This window comes from Ictidomys tridecemlineatus, chromosome 1 (assembly GCF_052094955.1).
Source record: "Ictidomys tridecemlineatus isolate mIctTri1 chromosome 1, mIctTri1.hap1, whole genome shotgun sequence".
NCBI classification, from domain to species: domain Eukaryota; kingdom Metazoa; phylum Chordata; class Mammalia; order Rodentia; family Sciuridae; genus Ictidomys; species Ictidomys tridecemlineatus.
The window spans coordinates 90,741,627-90,762,625 of record NC_135477.1 but is presented as its reverse complement, the minus strand read 5'-3'; the positions used below and the strand labels follow the sequence as shown (position 1 = coordinate 90,762,625).

The window sequence follows — 20,999 nt, the reverse complement described above, 5'->3', positions numbered from 1 at the left end:
AATTTAAAAAGCTCTTGCACAGTAAAGGAAACCAGAGTGTGAAGAAAGCCTACAGAATGGGAGATCTTTGCAATCTGTTCCTAAGATAGGACATTAATATCCAGAATATACAAAGAACTCAAGAAAATTGCTGATATGATTTATTGTAGGAACTCAAATCATATAATATTCGAATAGCACACAGATTTATACAAATTTTAACCTATAAAATAATACTCAATTATCTAGTATATGTATATGCTAATTAATAAATATAACACATAATCCCATTTAGCATAGTTACATAAGTTTATATAATATTAATGCATAAACATGAATGGAAATGCATTGTCATATAATCATATGTGCAATATATATGATTATTATAAATATGTATGATCATAAATATACCTGTATACCAAAACTTCTTGCATATCAATAAATAAATGGGCAAAAGAACTAAAGAGACACTTCTCAAAAGAAAAAATACAAATGGTCAACAATTATATAAAAAAATGTTCCACATCTCTAACAATTAGGGAAATGCAAATTAAAACTGTATAGAAATTTTATCTCACTCCAGTCAGAATAATTATTAAGAATACAAATAACAATAAGTGTTGGCAAGGATGTGGGGAAAAGGGTACACTCAAACATTGTTGGTGAGATTAAAAATTAGTGAAACCATTCTGGAAAGCAGTAACTTTTTGATTTCCTCAAAAAAATAGAAATGGAACCACAATGTGACCCAGCCATACCATTCCTCAGTAATATTTAAAAGAACTAAATCAGCAAAACTATAGTAATGCAGCCACATCAATGTTTATAGCACCACAATTCAAAATAGTCAATTATAGAACCAACCTAGGTGCCCTGCAACAGGTGAATGGATCAAGAAAATATGGTATATACACAACAGAGTATTACTCAGCCAAAAAGAAGAATGAAATTATGTTATTTGCTGGTAAACAGATGGAATTGGAGACTATCACACTAAGTGAAATAAGGCAGACCCAGAAAGTCAAAGGCTGGATGTTTTCTCTGATATGCAGAAGCTAGTCCAAAATAAGAAAAAACAAAGGAGAAGGATTTCCATCAAAATAAAAGAAAGATCAGTGGAGTAGAGGAAGGGGATTGTGGGGGAGGGAGAAGGAATGAGTTAAGGGAAGCACTGTAGAATGAATCTGACCTAACTTTCATTTATATATATATCATATATATGATATATATATATATGTATATATCATATATGTCACGTGTGTGTGTGTATTACAGTGACTCTCGCCATTATGTATTTCCACAAGGCACTAACAAAAAAAAGAAACTATAAGTAAATAGATCAGTGGAGCAAAGAGAAGAGAAGACACGGAGGGAGGAGCAGAAAAAAAGAGGAAGTACTGGGCCTGAATTAAAGAAAATTATATTTCATGCTTTTATAATTATGTTGAAATGAATCCTAATATTATATATAACTAAAAAGAATGAATAAAAAAAGATAACTATTAAAAAAAGTTACAACCATATACTGAATATTTTTTTAAGTTGAAGGTAAGCTATAAACTGAGAAAAAAATTGTAACATATTTGACAAAGGGTTAATGTTCCCAAAATAAAGAGTCTCACAAAGCAAAACAATATGGTGAATATTTTAAGAGAAAGATAGGAAAAGGACATAGTCAATTTGCAAAAGAAACTTGTGAAGATGTTTAAACATACAAATTCAAACAGGAATGAAGTTATATGTTGATTAGCAAAGATTAAAAAGAATAATATCCACTGTTGTCAAGTGTGGGGATGGAAGGGTATTTTTATGAGATTAAGAGTTGTTACAATCTTCCAAAAGATAATGTAGCAGTGTCTATTAATATATTTCATAACCCATAAATTTCACTCTAGGAATCATTATGAAAATTACCCCAGATGTGCAAAAAAAATACATGTACAAATAAGTTCTTCATAAGGCTATTTAATGAAAAGTTGGAAAAGCCAAATGTTCAAGAGTAAGAGAAAATATATACCATGATGAAAAACAAAGCAACTAATACAGTTGGTATATTAGAATTTTTGATATTGGGAAATGATAGAAACATACTATGTCACCTCCTTGCATGATTTCCCTCCCCATGAGTATGTGTGGCTTGCTCTTAACCAATGGTTGACAACAAGGTGACGGGACAATAATTCCATGATTATATGAATTATTTGTTCTCAAAACTATAATTTACTTAATACCAAATCTCTCAATACTTAACAATTTAGTGAATGTCCAAAATTGAAGTTTAAAATTAAAAAAAAAAACAAACTTACTGATCATTTGTGGGAAAATTTACAAGAAATAAAATAACTTAAATTTATAATTTCCCCTTACACTTCCATAAAAATTACAGCATCCCTGTATACTGTTGCTGAGTTTAGTCTAAAAATATAAAATTACAATACACATGATCCTAAGAAACATGAGAGATTCTCAATTTTAATGGGATATTAAAAAAGTAACTTAATGTTTTTGTAGAAAACTTATTACCATAATATGAAACTTAGTAATTAAAGACTGGCACACAGCCTCGACAGTATTCACATTTTCGGCTCAGTTAAAAAACAGTATGTTAAAAAGGAATTCCAAATTTAATTTTTTATAATGACCTACTGAATGTGCAAAATGGCTTTCTTATCCCACATTGTCAGTGATAAAGTCCAACCCATTCGAATAAAGTGCAATTTTTTAAATGCTATCACCTATTTTGTTTTTATCCTTCTGCTTATCCAAACTCCCTTGCTTACATCTTCAAAGACTTCCTCACTGGCAAGACTAACAGATCACCCATTTGCCATCCTGCCCCTTCTTTAGATTCTGAAACTGCTGACCACCAGTTGTTGTAGATGCTTCTGACAACCTAGCATCAAAGTCCAGACTGCCCCTCGGTCACCTTTCATCCAAGGCCTTTGTTTTCACTAAACTTTCCTATAATATTCCCTGATCTAGGGGAATGCAAGCAACAAAAAGGGACTGCTCTCCACAGGGCTCCACACGTTCCCTGATTTTTATTTTCTATGCTACATTAGCTACAAAGAATTTGGTCATTCCTTTCTTCAATGGTCCTTCTCCTTTAACAGAAAGGAAGAGCCCAATGGCAAAGAACTTGCAAAATAAGAATCAAAAAAGCCTTGGTGCTGGCCAAGTTCTTAGTAATCATGCTATACTCTCATTTTAACTAATGAGATGGGATGAAAGACATTTCAGAGGTCATGTCTCTTTGCCAAGGTGACAGGGCTAATTTGTGGCAGCTTCCAATTCCTGTGCTGGGATGTTTTGAGTTACTCCAATGTGTCTCACGGTATTACAGGCTTCTGATCTTAAGAAGGCCAGCCCAGATTTCAGAGGATCTTGGATGTATTTTTATTATTCAGTGATCCTGATTCTTTTATTAGGCCAGTGGTTTTCAAATATCTTTTTAGCTGTGATTAAATCCTTTGTTTGAATGAAATTTTTACATAAAAACTCTGCATCACATGTAGAATGGTTTGAAAGTCACTTCATTAGAAGCCAACACAATTTCTATTACAATTCTACTTTTCCCAATTACCTGATAAGTTGACAACATGTCTAGCAGACATTGTAGAAATGCTGGCTCATGAACCAGTCACTGATCCTATAGGGAAGTATGTAAATTGCAACTGTGAGAATTGTTTATTGATAAAAATATTTTCTGTGAACTTCCCTCTTAACAATTGTATAGTTTATTTACCCTAGTGTGGTTACTGGAAAACTGAATAGCACTTTATAACAGAAAACTGAATAGTACTTTATTACATAAGGTAATTTGACATTTACCTTATGTTCTATCCTTATTTTCTCTTTGAGTGAACATTTTTGGATAACATTCTCTCTTATCATTTTTCTATATTTTATCGGTCTCAGTAAAATGTCTGAAATAATATTTTGGAGGATAAAATTTAAAATAATTTTTAAAAGATGTTCAATAATTTTGTATTAAATTGAAAAGCACAAGACATTACTAGACAATGATTCAGAAATTTTTTTAAATGTTAAAAGATGTTTGAAATTTAAGGAATTCTAGGATACATGTAATTATTTGTGTATATATTCAAATGTAGCAAAAAATGGAGAAATACCTTTTCTAGATTTTATCTTAGAGTTAGTTTGCTCTGAGTAGACAGAAGGTTACAGTTATGTGATTAAGAAAAAAAAATCACTGATATTTTTAGGAGTGGCGGCTGACTAATCTTTCTAATCCCCCTACTCCCTGCTTGCCTATAACCCTTATATAGGTCAACAAAGCTTAATAAAACATAAATGGAGAGAAGAAATTATTACTTTTTGAGTCAATTTCTAAAATCAAGAATATTTTCATAAAAATTTAATTAGGAATTGTTTCATGAGATCATGATCTATGTATTTCTCAATCAGAGCAAATGGTGGGGGGGTGGGCTCTGTCCCTTCAAATCACTATTTCTGAGCCTTTAGCAAGGGAAATGCTAGTATAAGGGAGAAATACTACAACAGAGGCAAAATTGATTTTTTTTTCTAGAGAGAGAGAGGGAGAGAGAGAGAGAGAATTTTTTTAATATTTATTTTTTAGTTTTCGGCAGTCACAACATCTTTGTTTGTATGTGGTGCTGAGGATCGAACCCGGGCCGCACAAATGCCAGGTGAGCGTGCTACCACTTGAGCCACATCCCCAGCCCCAAAATTGATTTTTCATATGGAATGGTAAGCACTTGGAGTTTAAAATCATTAAATGAAAGCAATAGGATCCTTGATATCAACTACTTTTTAACAAATAATGATAAAACATACATAGAATTTCCCATTATAATATTTTTTAGGTAAAGAGCTCTGTGGGATTAAATACATTCACAGTGTTATTCAGTCATCACCACTCTCTTCTTCTAGAACTTTTCAGAGAGAATTTCTACATCCATTAAAAAAATAACTTCCTACTTTCCCCTCTCCCAATCCCTAGTAACCTCTATTTTTATTTTCTTTTTGAATTTATTTTTGAATTTGAATTATTCTAGTATCTAAGCAGTATCTGACCTGTATATAAGAGGGTTTTAAAAATGTTAGCTTTTTTTTTCTTTCTGAAATTGAAGATATTCCCATTTATTTCACTTTGCTAAAATGTATGCAGAATTCTATCTAGTATTGATACCTAAGCTTCTTGCTTTGGGGATATTATGTAAATTGTACAAAGGTAAAGAAAACCCTACTAAATAATAAAGTACTCTAATTTTTTAAAAAGATGGCAGATGGGAGGGTAGGAATGGGAAGGTAAAAGATATGCAGATACCAAATAGTATTTGAAAGATATGAAAATGTGAAATAGTAAATCTATGAGGCACTTAAACATAACATTAGGGGAATGAAAGCACAACGTACCACTATATATGTGCATTTAAAAACACCTGGAAGAGCACAGGCCTAAACAACATGATTTCAGGTGGCAGAATTATAAGTGACTTACATTTTTTTCCTTTTTTGAGTTTTTCTATAGTTTTAACATTGGCACAATGAACAAGTATTACTTGTCTAACTGGAAAAATATATTATTTTTAAAAAATCAGAAATGATGCATTTAAGACCATTTTATATTATATTGTATCATTATGTTAAGACAAGGCAGAAAAACAGAAAATACCAGGTTAAATAACCAGCTTTCTTCACAAAAATGAAGGCAAAATAGACAAGTAAGATTATGTCAAGTAAAAAGATTCCGCAGCAAAGGATGTAAGTAGAAGTGTACAAAGACAACCTACAGATTAGGACAGATATCTGCAAGCTGTACATCCCATAAAGGGTTAATATCCAAAACACAGAGCTTAAACAATTCAATAGAAATAAAACAAAACAAACAAACAAACAACAACAACAACAACAACAAAAACCCAATTAAAAATTAGACAAAGGGGCTGGGGTTGTGGCTCAGTGGTACGCACTTGCCTAGCATGTGTAAGGCACTGGGTTCGATCCACAGCACCACATATAAATAAAATGAATAAAATAAAGATCCATTAACGTCTAAAAAAAAAAATGGACAAAGAATCCGAACAGATGTTCCTCAAAAGAAAACATACAAGTGGCCAAAGGATATGTGAAAAATATATTCAACATTACTGAATCATTAGGGAAATGCAAATTAAAATTATAAAGAGATATCATTTCACACCTGTCAGAATGGCTTTCATCGAAAAGATGAAAAGTAAGTGTTGGCAAGGATGTGAAATAAAGGGAACCCTTACACATCACTGGTGTTAATGTAAATTAGTACAGCTATTATGAAAGACTGTTTGGAGACTCCTAAAAAAATTAAAATAGAATTACCATATGATCCAGCAATACCACTTCTGGGCATATACCCAAAGGATTTGAAATAATTTTTAAAGAGATGCCTTCTGTGGCAGCACTCTTATTAATGCCCATGTAATGGTTATGCTAGCTAACCATCAGTGATGAATGGATAAAGAAAATGTGGCATATCATTCACCTTTAGAATGAAGGAAATTTTATTATTTGTGACCATGTAGATAGATAGAATTGAAGAACATAATGCTAGGTGAAAAAAGTAAGAATACCACATGCTCTCAGTTACATGTGAAATTCAAAACAATTAAACTCATAGATACAGTGTTGAATAGTGGTTATAGAGGCTAAAATAGGCAAGGAATGTAAAGATGGATGGCCACAGTACAAAATCTGCCTAATATAGTGGCACATACCTGTAATACCAGTGACTTGGGAGGCTGTAGGAAGAGGATCTCAAGTTAAAGATCAGCCAGCCTCGTCACTTAGTGAGGCTTTAAATAACTTATGGAGACCCAATCTCAAAAAGGGGAAGGGGGGTTGTGGTTGTAGCTCATTGGTGAAGTGCCCCTCGGTTCAATCCCACTATTATTTAAAAAAAGGGGTGGGGGGTACAGAATCTTAGATGAGAAATATGGTTTTTTTTTCGTTCTATTGAACAGTGTGGTGAATACAGTTAATAATAAAGTACTGCACAGTTCAAAATTGCTAAATGAGTAAATCTTAAGTGCTCTCATCTAAAAAAAAAAACCAAGTATTTGAGGTGATGGATATGTTAACTAGCTTGATTTCATGACTATGCATTGTATTCATAAATCAGAAAATCATTTTATACCCCATACATTTATACAACTTAAAGTTGTTAATTTACAATAACATAAAAATTCTAATGCAGAACAAAAATATTTTCAGAAAAAAATAAACAAGATTTCTTAATTTTAGATGGTTTTTTTTTTTTTTTTTTTTTGGTAATACTAGGGATCAAACCCAGCACCTTACACATGCTAGATAAGTACTTTACCACTGTGTCACGCTTCCACAGGCTACCTTAATTTTGTTACTATTACTTTACATATTTCTATTATAAATAAACTTTCCTTATCTTAAAAAAGAAAATATACAAGTGGCAAATAAGCATATGAAAAGATGTTCCAAATCATGTCATAATGGAAATGCAAATTAAAACGACAAGATACTACTATACCCTTAGTAAAATGGCTGAAGTCCAGAACACCAAGTGCTGATGAGGCTATGGAGAAAAAGGAACTCTCAATTCATTGCTGGTGACAGTTCAAAATGGTACAACCATTTTAGAGAATAGTTTGGTAGTTTGTTTTTTTACAAAACTAAACATAGTTATCCTATGACCCTTGCTCTTCATTATTTACCAAAAGAGGTTAAAAACTTATGTCCACATAAAAACCTACACCTGGATGTTTACACGTTTATACTTTATTCAAAATTTCCAAAACTTAGAAGCAACCATGATATCCTTTAGCAGGTGAATGGACAAGTATGCTGTGGTAATCTGGACAATGGACTATTATCCAACACTGAAAAGAAATGAATTACCAAGCCCCAAAGATATGGTGAGAACCTAAATGTTTATTACTAGTGAAGGAAATCTATGTAGCAAAAAGGCTACACAATGTACAATTCCAATTATCTGACATTTTGAAAAAGGCAAAACTATGAACACAACTTAAAAGGACTAGTGGTTACCAGCAGTTGGGGAGAGGGAGGAGTGAATAAGTAGAAAAGAAAAAATTTTAGGGTGGTGTCTCTGTTGACTCTCAAATCCATAAATGTACAACATGAGTAGAGCCTTCCTGTAAACTATGGACTTGGAACAATGATATGTCAAAGTAGTTTCATCAACTGTAACAACGGAACTACACTGGCAGTAGATGCTCATCATGAGGAAGGCTAACATGGACAGGAACAGGAACACGGTGACATCTCTATACTTTCCTCTTAATTTTGATGTAAACTTAAAACTGCTCCCAAAACATAAAATTTTCAAAAATAATGGAATTCATAGAATCCCCTCTTCATCATACCCCACTCTAACAGTTATGTGGGGAGTAAGGGAGTCTCTATTCAGAGGTTTTGCCTGGGATCTGAATTTAAACAAAAAAACAAATTTTCAGGTGACTTTGATCACATAATAACAATATATACAACTACATTCTCATCGAAAACATGATGAGAGATATCTCATGTTTACTACACATAGCTATAGGAACTAAATAAACCACAGGTATTCATAAGGTGACATTTCTGATGCCAATAAAATTATAACAACTTACTCATTTAGTAAAATGTCAATTGTCATGTGGTTTTGATTGGGAATATTTATTACCAGTTTCTTCTGATTTGCACTGATTCAAGTCGATTTCTTTCTGTCTTCAAAGAGTATATTTTGAATAGAGTACAAATACTTCATAATAGGTGCTCAATAAATATTTGCTGAATTAAACTAAATTGAACAAATTAGTTATTCTCCACACAGTCAAAAGCAAACATTTAAAATAATTTAACTTAAGCACTTGAGTAGTCACTATTACCTTCCGATTCTATTTCAAGATAAACATCCTAGTGCCATTCTAAGTACACTACAGTCCCTGAAGCTGGCAGCCAAAAGAAGAAATTTATTTGGGGAACACAGCATGAAAACTGTTGACTACCGGCCAGTTAATGCAAATGTCCCTTTCTTCCAACATTTAGTTAGCATAAAATAAAAATAAATATTGCTAACAGAACCAATGTTTTGAGTTTTCACGTGACTTTCTACCCAAACCTAATAATTCATTGCCTTTCTAAAACTTGATTACTGAGTCTAAAAATGTTGCACGAGGCTTACGTGTGCGTTCATCAGGATAGGAAATGACAGGTCTTATCTCAGTTATGAACTCAAAAGATGTTAATAATCCTCAGAAATATGCACCTAGAAATATTTCACACACGAGTGCATATATCACCATACACCAATATAAATATATCACTTAGAGCCAAATATATGTTTGCCAAAATGCTACCTCAAAAAAAAAAATCTTATTCAGGCTGAGGTTGTGACTCAGTGGTAGAGCACTTGCCTAGCATGTGTGAGGATTGGATTCTCAGCACCACATATAAATAAATAAAATAGAGGTTCATTGACAACTAAAAATAAATATTAAAAGAAAAAAATTTAAAAAATAGTATTCAGGAAAAAGCTCATGATGTGACAATATTCAGAAAGAAGATCCTTAACCTTTTCACTATATACACCTTTTCATCTATCCACTATTTCTTATAGTATATTACATGGCACACAGTAGGCATTAAATGAATAATTATGGAACCTAAAAATTTAAATCTAGTATTCTAAATGTCCAGTTAATAAAACAAATAAAAATAATTTAATGATACTTTGGAGCCAACTCTTATGTGAATCTCATTCTGCTAGATTTTAATATTTTTCCATTGACTACAAACAGGATTTTTGATTAGCAAGTGATTAAAGTGATTTAGAATAGCAACATATTTCTAATGGAAGAATTATAAGGAACATGAAATTAATATTATAACACAAACAAGTAGGTTCTCAAATTTGAGACAGAAATTTTAGCATGATATTTTAAAATGTTCTTGGGTATTGCCTTAAAGATTCCAATTAAAAAGATGTGTTCAAGCTTAGAAAGGACCATTTTTAACAAGCATATATTCTAAGAACCACACTAGAGAAATAGTCCTTTGTAAAAAGAAGGGGAAACAAAACCAAATTTGTTTCCACACCTGAGCCTTGAATTTAGCTCTTTCTGTCTTGGTAGATGAGACAAAAAGGAATTAAAGAGGAAGAAACCATTGGCTGATAACAGGAAGCCTGGCAGTTTGTCAAGGAACGCCAATAAATTACTTCAAATCTTTTTTGTAAATAGGCACAGTATGCACATGGAGAGAAAAATATACCCTAGCATTAACAACAACAACAACAAGAATCTACCAGATGGCACTTCATGTAAAGGACAGTAAATAATAGAAACAAAAATGTCCTTATGAGCAATCTGGAGAATCTATAGAAACATCATCAAAGGGTATTTTCTTATTCTAATTTAATTTTAAGCATGAGGACAAACTTTTACACACTGCTGATTCTAAACTGGTATGGCCTCCTTGGAGAACATGAAAGATGCATGTTCCTTACAATCCAGCAATTCTACTTGTGGATATAACCTAGATTCAGAAAAATCCACTTATGTGCCCTAGGAGACACATACAAGACAAGTGCCAGTATTGTTTATATTTGTAAGAAATTGTAATCATGGTGAATAACAGTCAAGGAATAGGGCAAACTGTGGTGTATGCATACAATGGAGTATAATAATTAGGAAAAAAATTAATGAACTAGAAGTATATGTACACATAAAGATGAATTTCAAAAATATACCACTGAGGGTGAAAACCATTTGAAGAATAGTGTGATACAGAACACATAAACACACACCAAATGCATTGTTTCAAAAACATACTTTTGTGGTAAAAATATAGAGAAACTCATGGGATGATACCAAAGTCAAGGACAAACAGTTATTCTGAATGGGGTACAGGGCAATGGGATTAGGGAGGATTAGGGATTTAATTGTATCAGTAATGCTTTATTTCTTTAGAAGGGTCATATATACAGAAGGGAATGTTAGATGTCTGAATTATTTACTAATAAATGAAAACTACAAGGGGATAATATTAAACTATATCCTAGTAAAATCCTAGGGTCATAATGTAATATGATTCGCGCAGATTCCTTTCCAATGATAACAAGTGGATAGTAGGGGAAAGAGGAATGGACAGGGAACATGCCCTGTATGCTAGAGAGCAGCCCTCGACAGATTAAGGAGATCAAAGAATGTCTGTACTGTAGAGACACTGAAGCCCTTAAAAAGCAGGAGACTAATCTACATAAACCGATAGGGAAATATGGCCCCCACATATTAAAAAACAAAAGCAAGTTACACAATAGTAATGCTTAGTGTGATCACATTTTAAAAAGAAAAGGTTTACGTATCCTTGTGAACTCATCTACTTAGCTAAGACCAAACGTGGCTTTTCTTTTAGATTTCACCTTACCTAACCTTTCAGCACTGCTGGCCACCGCTGCTGTCTCCTCCTCCTCCTTTTTTTTTTTTTTTAAGAACACTGGGAATTGAACCCAGGGCCTGGCACATGCTAGGCAAATGGTCATCATTGAGCCACATCTCTAGCCCCATCTTCTTCCTCCTTAAAGAACTCTTTCCCCTGCCCCCGACACCATCACTGTAATGCTCTTGGTTTTCTCCTATCTCTCTGGCTACTACTCCTCTGTGGTTTTTCAAGCTCTTCTTCTAATGTAGAAATCTCAGCAGTTCTAAGAATCAGTCTTGAAACATCATTCTCTATTATCCTCTCTGCCAAAATGATCTCATGTACACTCAGAACTTCTATCATCACTTAACATGAAGAGGGCTGGCAACAAACATATTGTTACCTTTGACTTTTCCCTCTGAACTCTATCTAGCTGCACACACAGCAGCTTTCTTGAATGTCTGCAAGTAATTCTAATATGGAGGAGGCCTTTTGGAAGAAATATAGTTAGATGAGCTCATGAGAATGTTCCCCTTTTTGATGGAAATGGTAGCTATGAAAGAAGAGGAAGATAGACCTAAGATAAAATTCCCCTATACTCTCTCACCAAGTGATGCCTTGTTCCCTGCCCCCAGACTTCCCAGCTCCACAACTGTAAGAAATAAATTTATTTTTCTTTATAAATTACCCACTCTGTAGTATTCTGTTTTAGCAGCAGAAAAAAGACTAAGACCCTCTACCAGTACCTGCCAGGATTCTCCACCCAGATGCACAAACCACTGTCACCTCTAACATTGTCAGCCACCACACTCCCATCTATCAGAGTCCTATTGATTTATTTCCTGAATATCTTTCAAATGTGACTCCTTTCCACTTAAATTAGCCACACAAACTTCATCCAAACTACCAATTATCTCACCCAGACTACTTCACTGGGCTACTGATTGAGACACTCTGATCCATTTAGTTCTTCCTCAATACATTTTCCAGATTTCAGCCAAAGCAGACATGATCCTACCAAGTATGAACAAACACTTATATTCTGCTTGATAACTCTATTTCTTCCCAACCACCTTTGGGAAGAAATATTGCCTGAGATGATTTTTCTCCTTTTCATTTTCCCTTCTTTCTCTATTAAATTTGTTACTCTAATACCATAACAAAAATTCAAAAATAAAAATAACTTAAAAAACACTGGGCAAATGGCCTGCTATGTCTCTTCTGGTATTAAGATACATGATGAAACGATTTAAGCTACTCAGCTCTGATTATTTTAAAAACACACATAAAAAGAAAATTCATGTGAGTTTGATTTATTTTCAGAGGCATATTTAATAGAACTAGTATTTTTACCTTGTAAAAATGCCATCCACAATCCCAATTGTTGCCTCCTCGGCAGGAACATAGGAGCCAATCTGAGCCATGATAGTAATCAATGCGACTTGTTTTATGTAGGAACTCTTTCCACCCATATTTGGTCCAGTGATTATCATTACTCTTTCTGAATCCTCCTGAAATCAAAAAGGAATTTCAATTATAATACCAGAAGGATTTTTATGTAATGTCCATAATTTATCCTATAAATGGGAATTCATTGGATAAAACATTCCTTTGTGACATTTAAATATGTTACTGTATAATCCATTTGCCAGTGTTATAACAAAATGTCTTAGCTGGGTAATCTGTAAAGGAAAGAGGTTTATTTAGTTCATAGTTCTGGAACCTCAAGAGCATGGCATTGACTTCTTCTCAGGTCTGGTGAGGGCCTCGTAGTGGACAGGATCACCATGGTGAGAGCAAAAGCCAGAGGGATCTTATCACAAGACAGGAAGCCAGAGACTGGTAGGGGCCACATCTCTTTTTATAACTAACAGATCATTTTTGTGTGAGTTAACTCATTCCATGAGACCAGTATTAACCTATTCTGAGAGCAATAGCCTCACTGGCCTAATTACCTAATATTTGGCCTCACTTCTTATTTTTGGTGCTGGAGGTTGAACCCAGGGCTTGTATATATTAAATAAGTGCTCCATGGGCTGGGGATGTGGCTCAAGCGGTAGCGCGCTTGCCTGGCATGCGTGCGGCCCGTGTTCGATCCTCAGCACCACATACAAACAAAGATGTTATGCCCGCCGAAAACTAAAAAATAAATATTAAAAAATTCTCTCTCTCTCTCTCTCTCTCTCTCTTAAAAAAAAAAAATAAGTGCTCCACCACTGAGCTGTACCCCCTGCTGCTCAGCCCCGCCTCTTAAAGCTTCCACAGCTTCTTATATCACCACTCTGGGGTCAAGGGTTCCAATGCAGAAACTTTTGGGAAACAATAACATCCAATCAGCAATATATATCAAAATAAATACCAGCCTGAACAACGCTATTGCCGAAAAGTGAACTCAGTACACATAGTTGTTTCAAGGTATTAAAAAAGGAAATAAAGAAAAATCTGAACTCATTAGACATTCTTTAATCTGCCTATCTGAGTGTTTTTCATATTGCTTTTATTTAAAATCTGTCAGTTTCCATCTGTCCATCTTAAAACTATAAGCATTATTGTCACAAGCCATCCACGGGTTGCGTGTAGGTCACCACACATGGAAGCCTAGTGGGATCAAAACACCTGGTATCTGGGAATGACCAGTGGACATTTTCTCTAGTCAACTGCCCAGAGACATTGTGAATTTCTATTCTGCTCTGCCATGACCCACACAGCACCTGAGATGGGTGTAACCTGCCAAGATGCCAATCAACCTGCTGACTGCAAGACATCAGGAAGCAAGACTCTGCCCTTGAAACCTTACCCCTGTCTTTGATGTATCCCTTAAATAAACCACAGGAGCCATCTTTCCTTTGTCTGGTTCCAGCTATTGTTTGGACTGGATGTATCAAGATCTCCACTTTTCTAAATACTTCTGACTCTTTGTGTTTTGTTCTTCATTAATTATTTTAGACTTTAAGTTTTCAGGTGGCTTACATCCTCCTCAGCAGAAAAATGAACACTCCAATGAGATGCTGGCTGTGGCCTCTGTTACATTATAACTAGAATAAGATCTATTCTGTGTTTTATAATTATGTCAAAATGAATTCTACTGTCTTGTATAACTAAATAGAACCAATAAATAAATTAAAAGAAAGAAAAAACTATAAGTATTACATATCCAATTGCCCAGGACCATATTTTGGGTTAGTGGTACCTAGATTTTTCAGTCATAGGTAGAAGACTATTAAAAGAAACTTACAACATCAATTCTAGATGTGAGTTTTGTCAGCACTTAATTATTCATTGGCATTTTACCAAAATATATGGCAGAGGTAGATGAGCTACAGCTCTCAGATGACCTAATTTTCTACCTTCCTTTTATTAATTGATTATAGCACATATTATATATAGACTCTGCTAAGGGAGTTTGTCCAACTGCAGCCCTCTGCAGAGAAGTTATCCCAAGGCACCCACACTCTATGCTATGTGAACCCATACCTTGGCCACACCTACCTGGTCCAACTTCTGACTGGTTAGTGAGTCTAGCATAAAAGCTCTTCTCAGAATAGGCCAATTAAACACTCCCTTAGAAGTTAACTGGAAACTACAGAAAGATCAATCAGCTAATAAATGCATCAGAACTTGTAAAGCATCACAGAACAGGCCACAAAGCACTGGAAGATATTAATAAAAAGTTATGAGGAAACAAAAGATATGAAAAAAATACACATGCCGAGGATAAAGAGGGCAGTTAGTAATGAAGTAACAAAAAGATGCAGAGAAAGAGGAGCTGAGGATCTTCATGAAAATAAGGTGGGATCAAAATAAAGCATTATAACATCTCAGCACTTTGGGGGAGGGGGCATTTCATCCCTAAAGCTAATTAGCCACACATTCGCATTTTCCCTGATGTCAAACTGTACTAGAGATGCTGTTCTTCCTGTGTAATTTCTTCTCTTGTAGCGACATGTGGCATAATGAATCTCCACTAATGGAACTTGAGTGAATCAGAAAGAGCCTAGAATAGTAAGAAAAGGGAAGGAAGTTTGGTATGAGAATGGTGAAACTAATGATAAAAATAAAATGAATTCTGCAGAGATTTAAAAAATAATAAGCCTATGAATAAACAACCACATATCTGGTATAACCAAATACTTTTAAAATTTTAAATAAAGCTAATATTTATTTTTTAAAAATGGCAAAATGATACCAAAAGGGAGAATCTAATCATCCTGTATTTAAAAAATTAAACCTGCAATTGAAGCCCTTTAACAAAAAAATCTCTAAACCCAGCTAATATCCCCACTAAGTTCTTGAAAACATTTAAGAAATAGCACTAATATTACAAAAAAATTTCTAGATAACAGAACAAGAGGAAACTCTTCCCAAATCATTTCATAAGGCCAATCAATATAATATAGATATCAAAGCCTGATAGGAACTTTACAAGAAAGAAAAATTTAAGACTAATTTTACCTATAAATATAAAAAGCAAAACCCCTTAATAAAATTTTAATAAGCAAATACCAGGTATAGAGCTTCTGAGAAATTCAAGGTTGGTTGATTAGTTTAATATTCAAAAGCCAATCAATAGAATTTGCTGCACTAACAGAATAAGGAAATTATCTGATGATCTTTAATGATACAGAGAAAGCATTAAAGTTCAACATTTACTAGTGAAAAGAATAAGATAAAGATACAAAAGGTATAAGAATTGGAAAGACAATAATGAAACTGTTATTATTCATATAGTTGTGTTCCCAAAAAGAAATTTACAAAAATGATTAGAACTGATAAATGAATTTAGTGAAATCATTTAGATACAAGTTCAGTATTCAAAAGTCAACTTTAACCCCTACATTTTAGCACTAAGTAATTAAAAATAAATATATTTTAATCAAACAATTTACCAAAGTATCAAAATAAGTCAAATATCTAGGAATAAACCTAACAGAGAATAAGATCTTTATACAGAAAGCTATAAAACTATTATGGAAGGAAATTAAAGAATACCTAATTAAATGAAGTAGGATACTGTGTTCATGAATTGGAAGGCTCAATATTGTAATGCTATACAATTAGTAATGCTATATTAATTAATAATGCTAAAATAATTAATGCTATAGCAGTGGAAGAGAATAGAATCTAGAAATAGATTGGCATGTATATCATTCCTTGATTATAACAAAGGTGACAATGCTGTTCTGACAAAGGACGGTCTTTTTGATGACTTGGGCTGGGTCAAAGAATGTCTATACTGAAAAATATGAAATCTTGATTCTCTATCTTACTTAGTAAACAAAGATCAATTCCAGATAGATGATAGGTTTGAAATACAGGAACAAATATTAGGGCTATCAGACAATAACACATGATTCTGATGTAAGCAACAACTTCTTAAACAGATCTTCTTAAACAGGACTATAAAGGAGAAGACTGAAAAATTGGAGTACGTTAAATAAGGAAGTTATGTTTATCAAATGGTACCATTAATAGACTGAAAATCTAAAGAACAGAAGGTACCATTACATTATGTATTTTCCAAGTACTTGAATCATATATATATGATATATATATATATGTGCAAATATTATATATAAATCAAAAGAAAAAACTAAAAAGAAAATGACAAAAGAAGATATACAAATGGTTGCTAGTAATATGCAAAAGTGTCCAACTTCAATAATCATTAGAAAAGTGAAAGTACAAATCCAATCATAAAAAGATACCACAACTCCATGTGTACAGCTAAAATTTAAAAACAAAAATTGTCAATGTTATATTTTGGCAAAGATGTTGAGGAAATAAATTGTATGTCATTTTGAAAAACAAAAACCTTAGCAGTATCTACTAAAACTTAAAACAGACACAGCTAAAGAACTGTGCTCCTAAGTACATCTTTAACAGAAATGTAAATGATAAATAACAAAAGGTACGTGAAAGATTGTTCACAGCATTACTTTTCAAAATAGCCTCAAATTGCAAATAATTCCAATGTTTATCAACAGTGAAACAGATAAACTGTGATATATTCATACAAAGAATTCTATATGACAATGGAAATAAACTACATGGAAAATCTGTGAATGACTCGCACAAAAACAATGTTGGGGCAGGTTGGGGCTGTGGCTCATTGGTAGAGAACTTGCCAGCACATGTGAGGTACTGGGTTTGATCCCCAGCATCACATAAAAAATAAATAAAATCAAGTTATTGTATCCATCTATAACTAAAAATATTTTTTAATGTTGGATAAAAAAATACACAGTATATATTGTATGTTTCTATTTTTTACAAAGCTCAAAAACAGACAAAACTAAAATATGGTAAAATAAATTAGGACAACAATACCTTAAGGGAGCAAGGAGGTGACTCAAAGGAACTCCCCTGACCAGAAGGGGCACCATTTCTACTCTAATGTTCTATTTCTGGATTTGGATGTTGGACACTTGAGTAACTTTGTAAAAACTGACCAAGCTGGACACCTACAATCTGTGCATGTTACATTTCAATAAAGGTTAGTTTTGAATGGAAATGATGTCATTCTCACAAATTAATCTAAAAAGCAATATAATTCCAGAAGTTAATTCTGAAATTCATTTGATAGAGAAAAAAAATCAAGGAAAAGTCAATACAATTTTGAAGAAGTACAATTGGGAGGGAGACTTTATTATTAAGCTATAGGAAATAAATTTGTGGTACAACTTTAGAAAAATGCAGACAGAGCAGTCACAGAAAGCCCACTAACCAAATCTATAGATGCCACTCTGGTGCATGTCATCAGTGGTGAGATTATAAGTCAGCCAAAAAAGATGCAATATTCAACAAACAATGGTGGGACAACTGGGTATCCAAATGGAAAAGGAGCAAGGCCTAACTCTCACACAAAGTCCCCCAAGTCAATTCTTAATGGATGAAGGAACTAAATGTGAAAAGTAAAACTTAAAACTTCTAGAAGAAAACATAGAAGATTAGATTAATAACATCAAAATAGAGAATGATTTATTGAATAAAATAGAAAAATAATACAATTGTGTCCTCAGGTACACATTAAAGAGAAATGTATATGATGCTTAACAAAAGATAAGTAAATGATTGTTCACACCAGTACTTCACATAATCGCCTCAAACTGGAAGTAACACAAATGTACAATAGCATCAATAGAAATTATAAAATATGATATAGTCACAGTGAATTCTTTGACTGGAAAACACATAAATCATAAAGGGAAATCATTGTCAAAAGAAATCACCAAACACAAAATAAAAAGGCATACAACAAGGTAATAATATCCTGAACACAAAAATAACTCCTACCTATTAATGACACTAAAATCAAACCAACGGAACAATGGGCAAAGGATAAGAACAAGTTATTTGATGAGAAAGAAACACAAAAGACCAAAAAGCATATTAATAATCAGGGAAAGGAAAATGTAATCAGCAGCATTGTTCAAGAATCCTACAAGCAATTGCTTACTTATCTGAAAGAACACAGGTAAGCATCCAAAGGAAACAAACTCAGTATGTTGAAGGGACATTTGCACTCCCATATTCATTGCTACATTATTCACAATAGCCAAAAAGTGGAAATGACCTAAGTGTCCATCAACTGGTGAATGGATAAAGATAATGTGGTACATTTACACAATGAAATATGACTTGGTCATTAAAAAGGATGAGATCCTATCATTTGTGGCAATGTGAATAGAACTGGAGGTCATTATGTTAAGTGAACTAAGCCAGGTACCAAAATCACACTTATATGTGGAATCTGAAAATGCTGACCTCACTGAAATTATGAATAGGATAGTAGTTGCCAAAGACTTGGAACAGTAATATTACTGTGTATTCAACAAGCTAGAAGAAAAGATTTTGGATGTTTTCACCATAAAGAAATGATAAATATTTGAGGAGACAGACATGTTTACCCTGATTTAAACATTACACAATGTACAAATGTATCAAAACATCTCACATGGTCCATCAATATGTGTAATTTTTGTGTTTTTATGTGTCAATTAAAAATAAACTTAAATGGATGGAAATGGAGAATATCATGCTAAGTGAAATAAGCCAGACTCAGAAAAATCAAGGGTCAAATGCTTTCTCTCATGTGTGGAACCTAGAGCCAAATAAGGGAAAGAAGGCAATGGTGGGGGATGGATCAGATATAATTATATAGGGATGATCAGAGGGGTAGAAGATAGAGAATGAGAGGGAGAGAGGAAGGATAGGAAAGGGAAGGATATATGAAATAAATATAACAAAATCATGTTATATGCATACATAAATGTACCACAGGGAATTTTACCTTTATGTATATGTAGAAAGCACAAATCAAAAATAAATAAAGGAGTGAAAGGAAGACCAGTAGAGTAGAGGGGGAAAAAACATAAGGAGGGAGGTGACAGGGAAAGTAGGAATTGAAATCAAATTCCTTACCAGTATTATTTTGTCAAAATAAAACCAAATATTATATATAATTATAATACTAAAATAAATAAAGAATAAAGTATACAATGGCAATGGTAATCAAGTAAAAATAAGTTTAAAGAGAAAGAATAAAGAAATGTGAATAGAGATTTTTGAAAGAATAAATTTAAGGGCTGGGGTTGTGGCTCAGTGGTAGAGCACTTGTCTGACATGTGTGAGGCACTGGGTTCAATCCTCAGCACCACATAAAAATGAATAAATAAATGTCCATCAACAACTAAAAAAATTTTAAAAGGAATAATTTTAAAAGATAATTTTTCACATGTATCAGATTATAATAAAGGTGAAAAGTCATTTTACGTAGCATGTTGGCAAAGATATGGACAACAATTTGGAAATGACTGGTAAAAATTCTGTATACTGGTATATATGACCAGCAATTTCTTTTTAAAATATTCACCCTAGAAAAATACACAAGGGATAAAAACATCACTTATAAGATTATTCATGCAATATAGTTTGTATTCATAATAGAAAAAGAAATAATCTATTTTCTATCATTAGAAAAATAAATAGATCTGCTTGTATAATTACTAAACAATATTTGTGATGGAGAACACAGTAGTATAGGCTCAGAGGGACATTTATGTACATTGAAAAATGCACAAAGCATAATTATATATTTTAGTAGATACATATGTCAAATAGAGGAATAAAAGCCATGCATAAGGCTATCAGGATAATGGTTATCAGAGAGGGTAGGAAGTGAGGAGGGAGGAAAAGGGATGGCAGTTAATTTGGTACAACCCTAGCTATGGCTGTAATACTTCATTTACTTTAAAAAATCCTGAAGTAAATATTACAAAGTATCAACCCTAATTCATTCAGGAGGAGGAGGAGGAGGGGGAGGGGGAGGAGGGAAGGGGAAGGGGAAGGGGAGGGGAGGGGAGGGGAGGGAGAGAGGAAGAAGAAGAAGAAATAATAATGACATATTGGAGAGTTTGACTGTTGGAAGGGAGGGATACACTACCAAAATATTAGTGTGAAACTGTAATTAAAAACCATAAATAGATTCTTCCCTGGGTTTTATAGATGTTAATAATTTATTATGTCTTATTCAAACATTTTGAATAGTGTTTTGATGTCATTTATACTATAATGACATATTAAACTAGTTTAGTGTTTAA

The 20,999-nt window shown here is 33.2% G+C and overlaps 1 protein-coding gene across 5 annotated transcripts in view; it reads right to left on the bottom strand.

The window, feature by feature from the left end:
- Msh3 (mutS homolog 3) overlaps window positions 1–20,999 on the bottom strand; it is a 191,776-nt gene that overhangs the window by 21,924 nt on the left and 148,853 nt on the right. For 4 of the 5 annotated variants that reach the window (XM_078044414.1, XM_078044417.1, XM_078044421.1 and 1 more), the window contains exon 20: window positions 12,754–12,911. The exons of the other annotated variant lie outside the window; for it this stretch is intronic. In XM_078044414.1, coding sequence (XP_077900540.1) covers window positions 12,754–12,911 — 158 coding nt within the window. The remainder of the gene's footprint in view (window positions 1–12,753; window positions 12,912–20,999) is intronic. 5 annotated transcript variants of the gene reach the window in all.